At 30.6% G+C, this 13,594-nt stretch overlaps 3 protein-coding genes across 3 annotated transcripts; 2 read left to right on the top strand and 1 right to left on the bottom strand.

The window, feature by feature from the left end:
- Nucleotides 1-8,373: 8,373 nt before the first annotated feature.
- INS49_005295 (uncharacterized protein) lies at nucleotides 8,374-9,828 on the top strand (the record flags this gene model as incomplete). The annotated part of the gene is made up of 4 exons (XM_043166076.1): nucleotides 8,374-8,562; nucleotides 8,617-8,633; nucleotides 8,937-9,236; nucleotides 9,339-9,828. The coding sequence occupies 4 exons, from the start codon at nucleotides 8,374-8,376 to the stop codon at nucleotides 9,826-9,828; spliced, it is 996 nt and encodes a 331-aa protein (XP_043017335.1).
- Nucleotides 9,829-9,852: 24 nt separating this feature from the next.
- INS49_005294 (uncharacterized protein) lies at nucleotides 9,853-10,173 on the top strand (the record flags this gene model as incomplete). Its single annotated transcript, XM_043166075.1, has 1 exon — nucleotides 9,853-10,173. The coding sequence occupies one exon, from the start codon at nucleotides 9,853-9,855 to the stop codon at nucleotides 10,171-10,173; it is 321 nt and encodes a 106-aa protein (XP_043017334.1).
- Nucleotides 10,174-10,528: 355 nt separating this feature from the next.
- Nucleotides 10,529-12,810, bottom strand: INS49_005293 (uncharacterized protein; the record flags this gene model as incomplete). The annotated part of the gene is made up of 6 exons (XM_043166074.1): nucleotides 10,529-10,850; nucleotides 10,981-11,141; nucleotides 11,273-11,724; nucleotides 11,948-12,150; nucleotides 12,211-12,409; nucleotides 12,642-12,810. 6 exons carry the CDS (start codon nucleotides 12,808-12,810, stop codon nucleotides 10,529-10,531), a joined length of 1,506 nt encoding a protein of 501 aa, XP_043017333.1.
- Between the last annotated feature and the right edge of the window lie 784 nt (nucleotides 12,811-13,594).

Raw genomic sequence — 13,594 nt, 5'->3', positions numbered from 1 at the left:
TATTATTAAATATAAATACTTTATTATTATAATTATTATTAAAAAGATACTTAATAAAGGGATTAAAGGCTAAGTATAAATCTTATTTTATGCTTTTTTTGCTAATTAAACTTTACTTAGGAAATCTTATAAAAAGAGTTTCTTTTATTTTCTTTATAGCTTTAAATTAATTATTTTAATTAAGATTATTATTTCCATATAATATATTTAAGCTTAAACTTTAAATATATTTGCTTAAAATGCTTTTAATTCTTAGCTTTAATTATTCTTTAATTTCTTATAAAATATAAAGATAGTAATTAAATTAATCTTTAATTATAAAAAAAAAGCTATATAATAAGATATATATTATAGTTTCCCTTAATTTATTCTTTTAAAAAAGAATAACTTAGTTTTGCTTATTAATAAGCAAAGGAAAGTTAATTAATTCTTATTTAGGAAACTAATTTATTATTAATTTAGTTCTTTTATTATTTATAAGATTTATTATAATAACATTTATAAACTTTAAATACTTAATAATATTTACCTTTTGGGTATATTTTTATTAAAATGATTAAAAAGATTTATTAATCATTCCGGGATATAGGAACCTAAACCTTATTTGCTTTAGGAAACTGATTTTATGCTTATTATAAATAATAACCCTTTCTTAAATATTTTAATGAAATTTAGTTTATTTAACCCTAACTTAAATAACCTTAACTTTAATTACTATTAAAATTAATTAAATATATTTTTATTTACTGCCTAAGCATATTAATTATTTATAAGGTTAAATTTATTAAATTCTTTAAACTTTATTATTTAAAATGTTGAATTTATAATATGCTTATATATAAAGTAAAGAAACTTAGGAAATAAGCCTTTATAATTTATTAATATTTCTTTGCTTTAATTAAATAATTCTTAATATTTTTAATATAATTAGCTTAGCGATACTTTTAAATTTTAGCTTAGGTATTTATTTAAAGGGGGGGGGGTTTTATTTTCTTTCTTATATATATATATATATATTATTTATTATAATATGGAATTTCTTTTTATATATATTTATTTACTTAATTAAATTTAGCCTTAGGTTTAAATATAAAATATTATATTTTTAAAAAATGCATTATAAAATTTATTATATACTTATTTATTATTTTTTTATTAAAATTAAAAACTTTCTTTTTCTTTTTAATAACTTAATTTACTTTTTCCTTTTTTTTCTTTTATCTTAATTATTATTTATACCTTATTAAAAGCTTATTTTTATAATTAATATAATAAGAATTTTATATTATAAGGTTGTAATTATTAGCCTTAAATAATGCTAGCCTTTTTATTTTAAATAATATTAAAGCTAATTATTCCTTTAAGCTATATTATTTTATTAATAATAATTATAAAGCTAAATATACTTTTAAACTTTACTTACTTAGCTATTATTACTTCTTATATTTTCTTTATATTATTATATTTATTAAAGGTATAATTAAATCCCTTAATATAATAAATATAATTAATATAAGCATTATTATAAAAACTATATAAGGAGTAATAATTAAAGAAAGAAATTATAATAGAAATGTTCTTATTTATAATTAAGGAAAGGTTGCAATTTATATACTTTAAATAATATTTATAAGGAAAAGCATTTTAATGGTTATAAAAAGCTATAAATAAAGTTACTTAATAGTAATAATTAAAGTAGTTATATATTATTATTATATACTTTTTATAAGGAGCTTTATTATTTTCCTTAATAATAATAATATTTATATAGCTTTTAATTAAATTCTTAATATTATTTAAAAACTACTTTTTTTATAGCTTATTAAGAAACTTATTAAATAGTTCCTTAATTATCTTTTTAAAGGTAAAATTAGTAAATTGCTAGGTAAGGTATTAATTTTATTTAATATTAATAATTTTATATATATAAATGCCTTTTATAAAAATATTATAAAAGATGGTTTTAATAAATTAATTTTTATTAAGGATGCCTTTTAGCTTAAAGGAAGTATAAATACCCTTAATTAAGACTTACTTAGCTTATAAGTTATAATAAATAGCTTAAAAAGAAAAAAGAAAATCCTTTTATATTAAACTTTTTAACTTTAATTAAAAAGAGATTAATAATAAAGATATTATTATAAAAAGATATTTAAGGATAAGAAAATTATAATATTTTATTTTAATTTTAGCTTAATTTAAAGGCTAATTAAAGTTAAAAAGATATTAAAAAAAGGAAGGAGGAAGAAAAAACTTAAGGAAAGAAAGGAAATTTATATATATAAAGTTGCTATAATAAAAAGAAATAAATAATATTAATAATAAGCTATTTTATTATTAAAAGAAGTAATTTATTACCTTGCTTTTAATTAGGGTTGGTTTATTGCTTAAAAAGAGTTACTTATCTTTAATTCCCTGCCTATAAAGAAATTATTTATCTTTTTATTATAAAGGAATTTTAATTAAGTAATTTATTTTAATTTATGCTTAATAAACTTATAAATTAAAAGGGGAATATTTTATAATTAGCTATTATTTAAGAGAAATAAGAAATTATATACCCTTTTTACTTTAATTATTAATAAAATAATAAATTAATAGCTTTTAATAATAACTTATAAGCCTTTTTATTACTTCTTTTTTTTAATTAATATAATTATTTAACTTAAAAGTAGTAAGTTATTAGCTTTTGCTGCTTTAAGCTTATATACATTACTATACCTATTTATTTATAATTAAGCTTTTTTCTTACCTTTTTTTTCTTTCTTTTTTTTACCTTTATATTATTATTAATTAAAGGTTAAAAGTTAGCTATTACTTAACTATTTTAATAATAATATGCTTTTAATATATTAATTTTTTTTCTTATTTAATTTTTATTTAAAAATAAATACTAATTATTTATAAAAGCTGCCTTAAGCTATAATTAAATATTAATTACATTTCTTCTTTATTTTTAACTTTCTTTATCTTAATTACTTATATAGTAATTCTTAAGAGTATAAGGCTTTTTTTATTATTATATTTTTTTTTATTACTTAATTTTTATTATTTATTCTTTATTTTATTACTTATTTTCTTTACCTTCTTTCTTTATAATTAAAAGCTAAGATATTTTTTAATTAAAAAAGCAAGGTAAAAAAGCGGTTTTAATTATCTTTATATTATAAGATATCTTAAAACCTTAATGCCTTAATTTTAATAATTAAGCTTATTAATTTAAGAAAGAATAATTTAATATTAATAATTATAAAACTTTCTTACTTTAATAATTTTAAAAACCTACTTAGTAAAGCATTATAATTTTTAAATATTATAAATATTTAAAATTAATAAAACTTTACTTAAAAAGTAAGTATTAACTTTTTTAAAGATTCTTTTAAAATAAGAATTATTATAAATAAGGTTTGCTTAAATAATATTTAATAAATTTAAACCTTTAATTAATTATTATTCTTTAATATAAAATAAATAATATTTAATAATAAGCTTATAAAGATAATATAAGAATATTTCTTAAATATTAATCTTTATTTTAAGTTAAAAAAACTAGCTAAGTTAATAAATTTAATAAAATAATATTAAATCTTTCTTACCCTTAATTTTTTTAATATAAAAGGAATGCTTTATAAATATAAAAAATTAAAAACTTAATATATTATAGCCCTTATAATTTAATAGCTTTTTAACTTTTAAGATATTATATTTTTATTTAAAGAACCTTTATATTATAATTATACTTTACTTATAAAATATTAATAATATAAATTAATTAAGGATTATAAATTTATTATTATACTTATTTATATGCTTAATTATTAAATAATAATAATTTTTAATAAGATGGAGAATTATTGCTTGCTATGGAATAATCTTATATTAAGAGATGGAAATAGTAAAATAAATAAGGATATTAAAGTATTTATTTATAAATATTTAATAGCTGCTTTAAAAAATAAAATGTAAGATTTTAATGAAAGATTTATATTAAAATTAAAATAAATTAATAAAGTATTTTATAAATAATATGTTGTTAAGTTTATTAAAAACTATTTTAGGGAAAATTAAGAAAAGAATAAATAAAAGGTATAGGATTAGGCTAAGGCTTTTTTAATTAAAATTATATACCTTATAATGCTTAAAGCTATTGCTAATATTGCTATTTAAATATTTATTATTTAATTAAAGCTTAATGGGATTAGTAAAGCTATTTAAATATTTATATTAATTTCCTTTATTAGGATTAATGGTATGAAAGTAATTAAAATAAGAAATGGGCTTTTATTATAAAGGGAGATTATTTAATAACGGCTATTTAAATCATAATATATTAAGATTGCTATTAATTATAAGAAAGGCATAAAGGAAATAATACTTTTAATATAAATTAATTTAATAACTTAATTTTAAATGTTTAATATATAATAAGGTATAAACTTTTATATAACTTAAAATTAGCTAAGAAAAACTTTAATTAAATAAGCCTTTAGCTTAAGTATTATATTATAAGATATTTTAAAGTTAGCAAGAAATGCTTGCCTTAATATATATAAGGATCTTTTTTACTTATTTATTTTTATAATAAATATAGATAAAACTTAAAGTGTATTAGCTAACTTAAAATAGTTAAAATAATAATAAAGTTTACTTAAGAATAATTTAAAAGGCTTATAAATAAGCTAATTAAGTAATTAAATATAAGGCATAAAACTTAAAAATAAAAGCTTTATAAAAAATAAAAGTAAAAATTAATAAAGCTAATATATTATACTTAATATAATAATTAAAAAAAAGAATAAATTTACTTTTTATTTTATAAAGGTATTTAAATTTTTAATAATTATATTAATGTTAGCTATTAAATTAAATTTTAATAGCTAAAAGGATATAATTAATAAATATATTGCTAAGTAAGTTTTAAGAATATTTAAAGCTTTTATAAAAAAGCAAAAGTTATAATAAGATAAGTAAGTAAGGAATTAAAAATGGTAATAATAATTAAGATTATAATAAGGTAAATTTTAAAACTTAAAGGCTTAATTTAAGATAATAAGGTTTTATTTTAATAATCTTTATAATACTTATTACAAAGTACTTAAAGAAGGGTATATTAATAAGTATAAGGAAATATATAAGAAATGGTATTATATTAAATTTTAGCTAACTATAAAAAACTAGCTTTTATGCTTATTTTAAATATTTTTAAAGAAATTAATTTTTTTTTATATATATTTAATACTTTAATTAAGCTTTTCTTATTTTTAAGAATTTTTAAAATACTTGCCTTTTCCCTTTTTTAGCTTCCTTTTATTTCTATTTTCCCTTTTTATTGCGTTAAAGCTCCTTCTTAAGTTATCCTTAAGAGGGTTTAGCAAAACCTATTCCCCATTTATTTAAGTGGCTCATTTTTAATATAATAATATGGCACTTATATATTATTAAGTATTTTTAATTATAATTAAAACTTATTAATCTTTTAACTAAGCGGTTTATTTTATTAGCAATAAATAGCATTTTATTTTATTTTAATGGCTGCCTTATTTATAAAATATTGCTATTTATATTTAAACCTTGGAAAATAGCTGGCTTTATAAAAAGGTTTAATGCTTTTAAGGACTTTTAAGAAAGTTTTTATTAATAAAAAGCTTATATTATATTATAATTTTTTAAATTATAAAAGTATTTTTATTTTTATTAAATAAAGGTTTTATTAAAAATAATTTATATTAAATAAAAAATAAAATAAAAAAGCTTATATATATTTTAAGCTTTATAAATTAATAAAATATTATTATAAAAAGTAATATAATAAATTTATTAATAAAGTTAATTAACATTATTATAAATAATTAAAGGGGTTAAAATATATTTTAAGTAATTTTATAATTAAGTATTAAAGTTAATTAAAAAAAAAATTAATTATATTCCTTTAAAGAAAAATAATAACTTATTTATTAAATTTTTTTTATTATAATATAAATATCTTTCCTTTATATAATTTAAAAATTTTAATTTAATATAATAAGTTAATCTTAAGTAGCTATTAAAAAGTATTTTAAAAAAGTTATAAATTATAATATTATAAAAAAGAAAGGAGCTTTAAAAGGGCTTATTTTTATATATTTATTATATAAATATACGCTTATTACGTAAAAAGATTAAGCTTAATATAAGCTTATAATATAGCTTAAATATAGCTTAAGCTTATTATATTTAATAAAGTTATAAGTTAATTAATGCTTTTTATTATAAGCTAGTTTTATTAATAACTTTATAATTATTTATTTTTATAACTTAAATTAATTTTTTATATAATATATTTATAAAATTAAAAATTATACTTAGCTTTATTATATTAAATAATATTATTTAAGGTATTTTATAAATAAAAGTTTAATATTAAATATTTTTAATTATATTTTTATTTTATATTTTTTTTATATTTTTATTAAAGCTTATAAGTTAAAAATAAAATTATTAAATAAAGTTTAAAAAGTATATTTTATAAAATTTAAAGTTAAAAGTAAAATTATTTTTAATTTTATATATATTATTATAAAAGATTATTAAAATTATAATATTAAATTATATTACTTAATTTATTTTAATAATAAAAATTATATAAATAATTAATTAATTAAATAAAATTATATTACTTAAAATAAAAATATTATTAATATTTTAATTAAAGAAGCTTATTAATAATATAAAGTTTATTAATAATTTATTTAAACTTATAAAACTTATAAAATTAAAATAATTAATATTATAATTCATTATTATTAAACTTTTTATATTATAAAAGTTATATAATTTTTAAAAATAATAAATTTAGCTTTTATAAAAAGCTAAAAAAATATAAATATTATTATAAACTTAATATTAATTAAAATTAATTATTTTAAAATAAATTATTTTAAAATTTTTTTTTAATTAATAACTTTTATATTAAATTTATATAATATTTTAAATATAAGGATTTTAATTTATATAAATATTTATTTAAATTAAAAATAATATAAATTAATAATAATATTTATATTTTTTTTAAAAAATATATTTAATAAATTTTAAAATATTTTAATAAAATTAATTATAATTAAAAGTAAACCTTTATAAATTTAAATTTATTTTTATAATAAAAAAGCTTAATAATATTATAATAAATATAATAATATATTAATTATTTATTAAACTTATTAATTTTCTTATAATTAAAATAAAACTTAACTTTATATTTTTATATATAATATTATTAATATTTAATATAAAGTTTATAATTTAATATTTAAATATTATAAAAAACTTATTTTAATATATTTAATATATATTAAATTATATTTTAAGATTTTTAAAATAAATATTATTATTTTAATTTATTATACTTTATATATATATTAATACTTTTTATAATATTAATTTAAATAATTTAAAAGCATTTAATAAATATATATAACTCTTTAATAATAACTTAATTACTTAATTATTAAAGCATTAATTTATTATTATAAAATTTATTTATAAGATAAAATATATAATATATTTCTTAATATTATTATATATTTTATTAAAGAATTTAAATATTAAAATATTTATATATTAAATATATTAAGCATTTATTTATTTTATATATTAATAATTAATTAATATTAAACCTTATTTAAAATTATAAAGTTAATGCTTAATTAAAATATATTATTATTTATTATTATTTTATTTATAAAAGAATTAAAGAAATATATAATATTTATTATATTATATTTAAAAATAATTTTATTAATATTTATATAAAAATATTACTTTATTTCATTCGTAAAAAAACTTAAATAAGATTATAATTAAAATAAATATAAAGTTTATATTATTAAATAAATATTAAAATAATTAATTAAAAATAATATAAGTAAAATATATAAATATTTAATAATATTTATATAATAATTTTAATATAAATTATAATAAAATATTTAAACTACATTTTAATTATTAAAATATAATATCTCTTATTATTATTAAGATAATAATATTTATAATGAGGGGTATGTTGAAAGGTGCAAGGGTTATATGCCTATATATTAACGCTAGCCTATAAATAAGCTCCTTCCAAACGTTTAATAGCGGAGAGAATTCTCTCCTTAACACAACAATCAACTATCGTTTGCTTCATTGCTTCATCAAGTACTGCTATAATCACCTCGACAATGCGTCAGAGCCACCAAGTTCCCCCAACTCCTGTCCATATGGTGAGACAATTCCGTAATTAGCTGGTAATCAGAGACACCCGTGCACACACCGCAGATCATCACTTCCAGGGACAGCTCTGATTAGTACACGCAACCATCGCCCTCGTGGGGGATCTTCCGGCCACAAGCAATGCGTCTCGCTACACCCCTGGTGCTCATTGCACTCGTTGCTGCCGCGGGTGGGGTTTCTGACATCACCGACGAAGTAGTCAACCGCGATGTGGTTGTAGTAGGGGGTGGCGCCTCAGGAGCACACGCAGCGGTCAAGCTGCGCGACATGGGAAAGACTATCATGCTGGTCGAGAAGAGAGATAGACTTGTGAGCCAGCATGTTGCCGCCGCACCGACTTTCAGTACTGACTGCCTGTCGCAGGGCGGGCTCACCGAGACGTGTCAAGATCCTCTCTCACCGGGAAGCCCATCAATGCTGGGGTCCAGGCTTGGACTACCTACAAGAATACCACGGACTTCATAACCAAACGCATGAACATGTCCGTCGTGGTAAAGTCCCAGACTTCCCTTACTCCTGTGAGTGGGTGTATGGGTAAAGGACCCCATTGACTGCAGGCATTCACTGAGGCTCTGGGCCCCACACCCCTCAGGCATAAAACCCCTGCCTTGCGATTTCCATAAGACTTCTTCCTTACATAGAAGGTAGCGCCGTCTTAATCTGAATTGACGTATTGAGGACAGCTGCCTTGTCTCTGTATTCCCTCTCGTGACAACTACCAAGTACGTGGACTTTACAACTGGCCGGGCCCTGGACAACTACACCGCCCCCACAAGTGCCGAAGCGCTTGCTGCTCTCAAAACGTATCATGGACTGTGCAAGCGATACGAGCAACTGCTGTTGCCGGGCTACTTTGATTTCCCGCTGCCGGGTGAAATTCCCGAGGACTTTACTCTTTTGTTCAGAGACTTCGTGGCCAGGTACAACATCTCGGCCGCCGTACCGCGACTCTTTCAGCTGACTGGCGTGGGTCTTGGCGACATGTGAGTGATACTGACAGACGCGGCCCTTCATTCACGTGCAATGGGCCTCGCCACCCATGTGTGATATGTAAATATCGAGAAAACCCTGCTGACAAAGTGCAGGATGAATATTCCCACAATGTACGTGATGCAGGGCAAAGGAGCACCCTTGACGGGCGTATTATTTGGAGAGACCAGCAACGTGGTCCCGGTGTCAGGGGACAATCACGAGCTGTACCGGAAGATCGGCGATCTGCTCGGCCAAGATGTTCTTTATTCCAGTACCGTGATGTCATCTGTACGTGGCGCCGATGACACGGGTGTCACAGTCGTCGTGGAGGCCGCAAACGGCAACAGGAAGCGGATTAGAGCCCAGCGGCTTCTGATCGCTATCGAGCCTAGTACTGACAACATGGCCCCCTTTGATTTGGACGCGAGCGAGTCGGCCGTCTTCTCCAAGTTCCGACCCTCGAACGTCTACGTCGGCGCGGTGAGAAACCCGTCCCTGGTTGTGAATCAGTCCTTGACCAACATGCCGGCCGCCGCCGAGCCATCAAACTGGACGGCACTTCCCCTTCCACCATTCAACTCGCGGTTCGACTACTTCGGCTAGGACAGTGACCTTTTCCGATTCCTCATGGTCACCGACGCTGGCTTTGACGCGGCCGGAGCGCGGGGCCTTGTTGTGGATGGGTTTAACAAGACGGTGGAAAGTGGAGTGCTGGCCACCACTGACGAGTCGCTTCAATTTGCTGCATTTCAGGACCACGGTCCGGCGCGTATGTGTGCAGACGCCGACGAAATCAGGGCTGGGTTTATCCAGGCACAGTACGCCCTCCAGGGCCATCGCTCCACGTGGTGGACGGGAGGGGCGTTTGCGGCCCAATTCACCACCATACTCTGGGCCTTCAACGATCTGCTTCTGCCGAAAATGATCGACAGTATGGAGGACCGATGAGAGCATGTGCTGGGTGGTCATGCCATACTGCCGAGCTCCGGAGGAGCAATGTGGCGCCATCATCCCAAGGCCGGGGGATTCGTGAGTGACAAGGCATGTCTGGCCAGAGAATTAGCAGGGAACATGCTTATATTATCTTGTCGTACTGTATGCTGTGGATGCTGGCGGGAACTTACCACGGGTTCCGGGACATACGTGACAGACTGGGCAACACCCAAACTCTGATGAAAGCTTGACGCCCGAGGCATGGTATAGAAAACTGCTATCTGGCTATTCTGGCAGGGCTACAGCCAACCGTCGACGTGCCGACGGCGAGTCCCCCTGGCGCGCTGTAGAAGCTTCGATACTGCACGTCCTATGACTTCCGAGCGAGCTTCGACCTCGCCCTGATCCGAGGACCGAAGAAGTACAAGACATAGACCAGGGCGACCAGGCCAAACGAGATGAACCCCAGCGTCGCCATAGCCCACTTGGTAGTCATGTTTTCAAACATGGCGATGCCTGCGTGCGCAAGGCCCGCGGCGATCAGAAACGACGGGATCAGGAAGGCGGCGACAGCTGAGGCGGCGACGCTCGGATAAGAGTCTGTCAGGTAATTCAACATGGCCAGCCAGAGCAGGGGGTCGCAGACGGCCAGAAGGCCGCCAGCGACGACAGGTGACCAGAAGCTTACGGACCTGAATATTATCCTGTTAGCAAGACTGTCTGGCGGTCTGCGTTGCTGAGGAGCCTGCTCAGGGAGCCATTGGACCCCTCAGAGCAGGCCATGGGTCACAGTTGAGTCGGGGGCGTGGCGTGGATACATACCCATCGTCGGTGAACGCGAACCACAGTAATGAGATGGGGAACCCCCAGACGCCGACCAGAGAAGTAAGGAAGCGGGCCTCGGGACGGTTGGTGCCGTGCTTGAGACGGTCTTTCCTGTAAAGGTAGGTCTGCAAGGGAACGATACAGAACATGATGGTCACCTATCCTGGTATCAGCTAACTTGTGGGGCGAGGGAGGCGAGGTGAGCTCGACTACTGGCACACTGAGACCGAGCACAAGGCAGATGGCCGCGTCTCGGATGGTGCCATAGTTGCGCGGGACGTCTACTCACACCGACTATGAAATTCAGGTAAGTGAGATCTGCCCCGATGTAGCTCAATCCGTTGTTGTACACGAAAACGTCGAAGACGCCATCCAGGTATAGGAACAGAAGGCCGTAGGCGAAGCCGTTGTACAGGCCGAGGAAGAGCACAATGGGCTCGGTAACCATGATCCTGAGGGCCATTGTCGTGACGAACCTCATCTCCTTCAGCACATCGATCTTCTCCTCTGCAACGGCGACCTCCTCCGGGCTGGAAGCCTGGTGTTTCTTGACGGCCCTCGCAATGACGGTCCGCGGGAGGGTCTCTGGCAGGAAGCACATGCCTATGGCGAAAGCAGCGCCTATGATGACGTTGATCCAGAAGATCCACGGAAGGCCCATGTTGGGGTTCTCGGCAATCCACTCCCCGACGGGCGAGCCGATAGACGGGCCGGAGTTGGCGGAGGCGACGAATAGGGCCACTACAGCACCTGGAGTCAGCTATCGAAGCACCGAGCAAGATATCCACCTCACATCACATGTCATGTGGACAAGGGGAGGGGCTGGCCACCAAGTGCCCCTGGCCCGCCCAAAGCTGCAAGCAGCCTGACAACAGGGCTCTGAGGAAAGTAGTGGACCAGACTACGAATATGGTGGACACCGTCATCCCCGGAGAGATTCAAAACATATCCAGAAGCTGCTTACTGGGCTGGCCAGCACCGTCCGAGTCCCCAAAGAGGTCGGCAATAGTACCAGCGACATTACACAGGGCCACACTGCCGGCTGCTCCACATAGGAACTGGAAGATGACCAACATGGGAAGGTTCAGCGCCTTGGCACAGCCGATGTTGAGGATGGCATAGACGGAGATGGCGCCGACGTAGACCCATTTCCGGCCGTTGATGTCCCTGGCACAGCAAGGTCAGCAGTGCGGTACGGCGCGCGGCGGGATTGGGCACGGGACGTACGACAAGGGGCCGAGGAAGGCGGGCCCGACGGCAGTGCCGATGATGAACATGGACTGGCCCAGGGCGACGACCTGGGTAGAGCCGCCGTACGTCTCCTGGACCAGGAACTCGGCCGACACGTAGGTGGTGGTGGTGAGAGTGACAAATGCCTGCAGTAGGCAGTACCAGAAGATGATGAACCATTTCTTGGTCGAGCTCCCTGTCCAGCCATTCTCAGTGATGAATCTCCGGGTTGCAGATGGTACTTTCACGAGGTATGTGAAGAGCGGTCCCTGGATATGTTTCACAGGCCGCAGAGACGACCTTCGAGACTATCGATCCATGAGACATATCCTGAGACGGCTTCCAAGACATCTCAAGACACAGGAGATGGAAAAGCCCCGGGCGTCGAAGGGGCGAAAACAAAACAAAACAAACGGAAAATCACGTACAGTGGATGGGGTGGTGCTCGTCGGCAGTCTTGACGCGCGACAGTGCGGCGAGGGTTGCGTCCTCCAGAGAAGTGTTGTCGGGACTGGGAGGAGCCGTCTTCTCGAGGTCAGACGCCTCCTTGTCAGCCAGGGCCGGCTGTGTGGATGTTTGAAGGGGTGTGGAGGCCATGATGACTTGCCAGCCCGCAGGGAGACCAAGGAAGACTGGTGCTGGCACTGGTGGTGATACTGCGGGTGGTGGTGGTGGTCGTGCTGCCGGTGCCCGATGGGATCACGAAGGCGGGATTGGAGTCGTCGCGTGGGCGCGAGGAAGAGGAGGACGTGACATGATGTAAATTGTAGGAGGGTGGCTCGGTGAAGAGCCGGAAGCACCCCTGGCTTTTAAACAAGGCCTACTCACTACGTACACCGGTTCACACATGGACAGATACATAGATGCACTATCGTACAATCGCACACCCGTACAGTACAGTTTGGGCATGGGCAGGCATTCCGTGGCTGCGGGGGCCGTGTAAAGACGGAAGGATGTGCGCGTCGTGCCTCGTGCCTCGTGCCTCGGGCCCTCGAGGTAGGGCTGATAAGACGGGTGTACGGGACTGGTGTAACGACCGTACTGTGTGTAACGTCGACGAGCCCCACAGTGGCGGCCGCAGCACAACCTTGTGTTTGAGAGCGAGGCCAGGATGTCACGCCAGACAAAGATTGGGAGCAAGCATGCGAGCCGGCAAGAGTGTTAGCAGACATTGTGTCGCGGTGGCGGCTCGCCCTGGCACTCGAAATTTTCAATATCTGGGTCCGGGGCCGGCCTGGGCTGATTTGGAGGTGGGACTGGGACGGGGACTGAGACGGCGAGGTTCTCGAGTTTGTTGTGGGTGCAGGTGCACATGCAGATGCGGATATGTGCACTTATGGTTGAGACTTATTTTAGGTACCGGGTAAGATTCGATCAGGTA

Source organism: Diaporthe citri (genome assembly GCF_014595645.1).
Source record: "Diaporthe citri strain NFHF-8-4 chromosome Unknown scaffold_16, whole genome shotgun sequence".
Classification (NCBI taxonomy): Eukaryota; Fungi; Ascomycota; class Sordariomycetes; order Diaporthales; family Diaporthaceae; genus Diaporthe; species Diaporthe citri.
The sequence above is the reverse complement of the archived record's forward strand: the minus strand, read 5'-3'. Positions and strand labels throughout refer to the sequence as shown.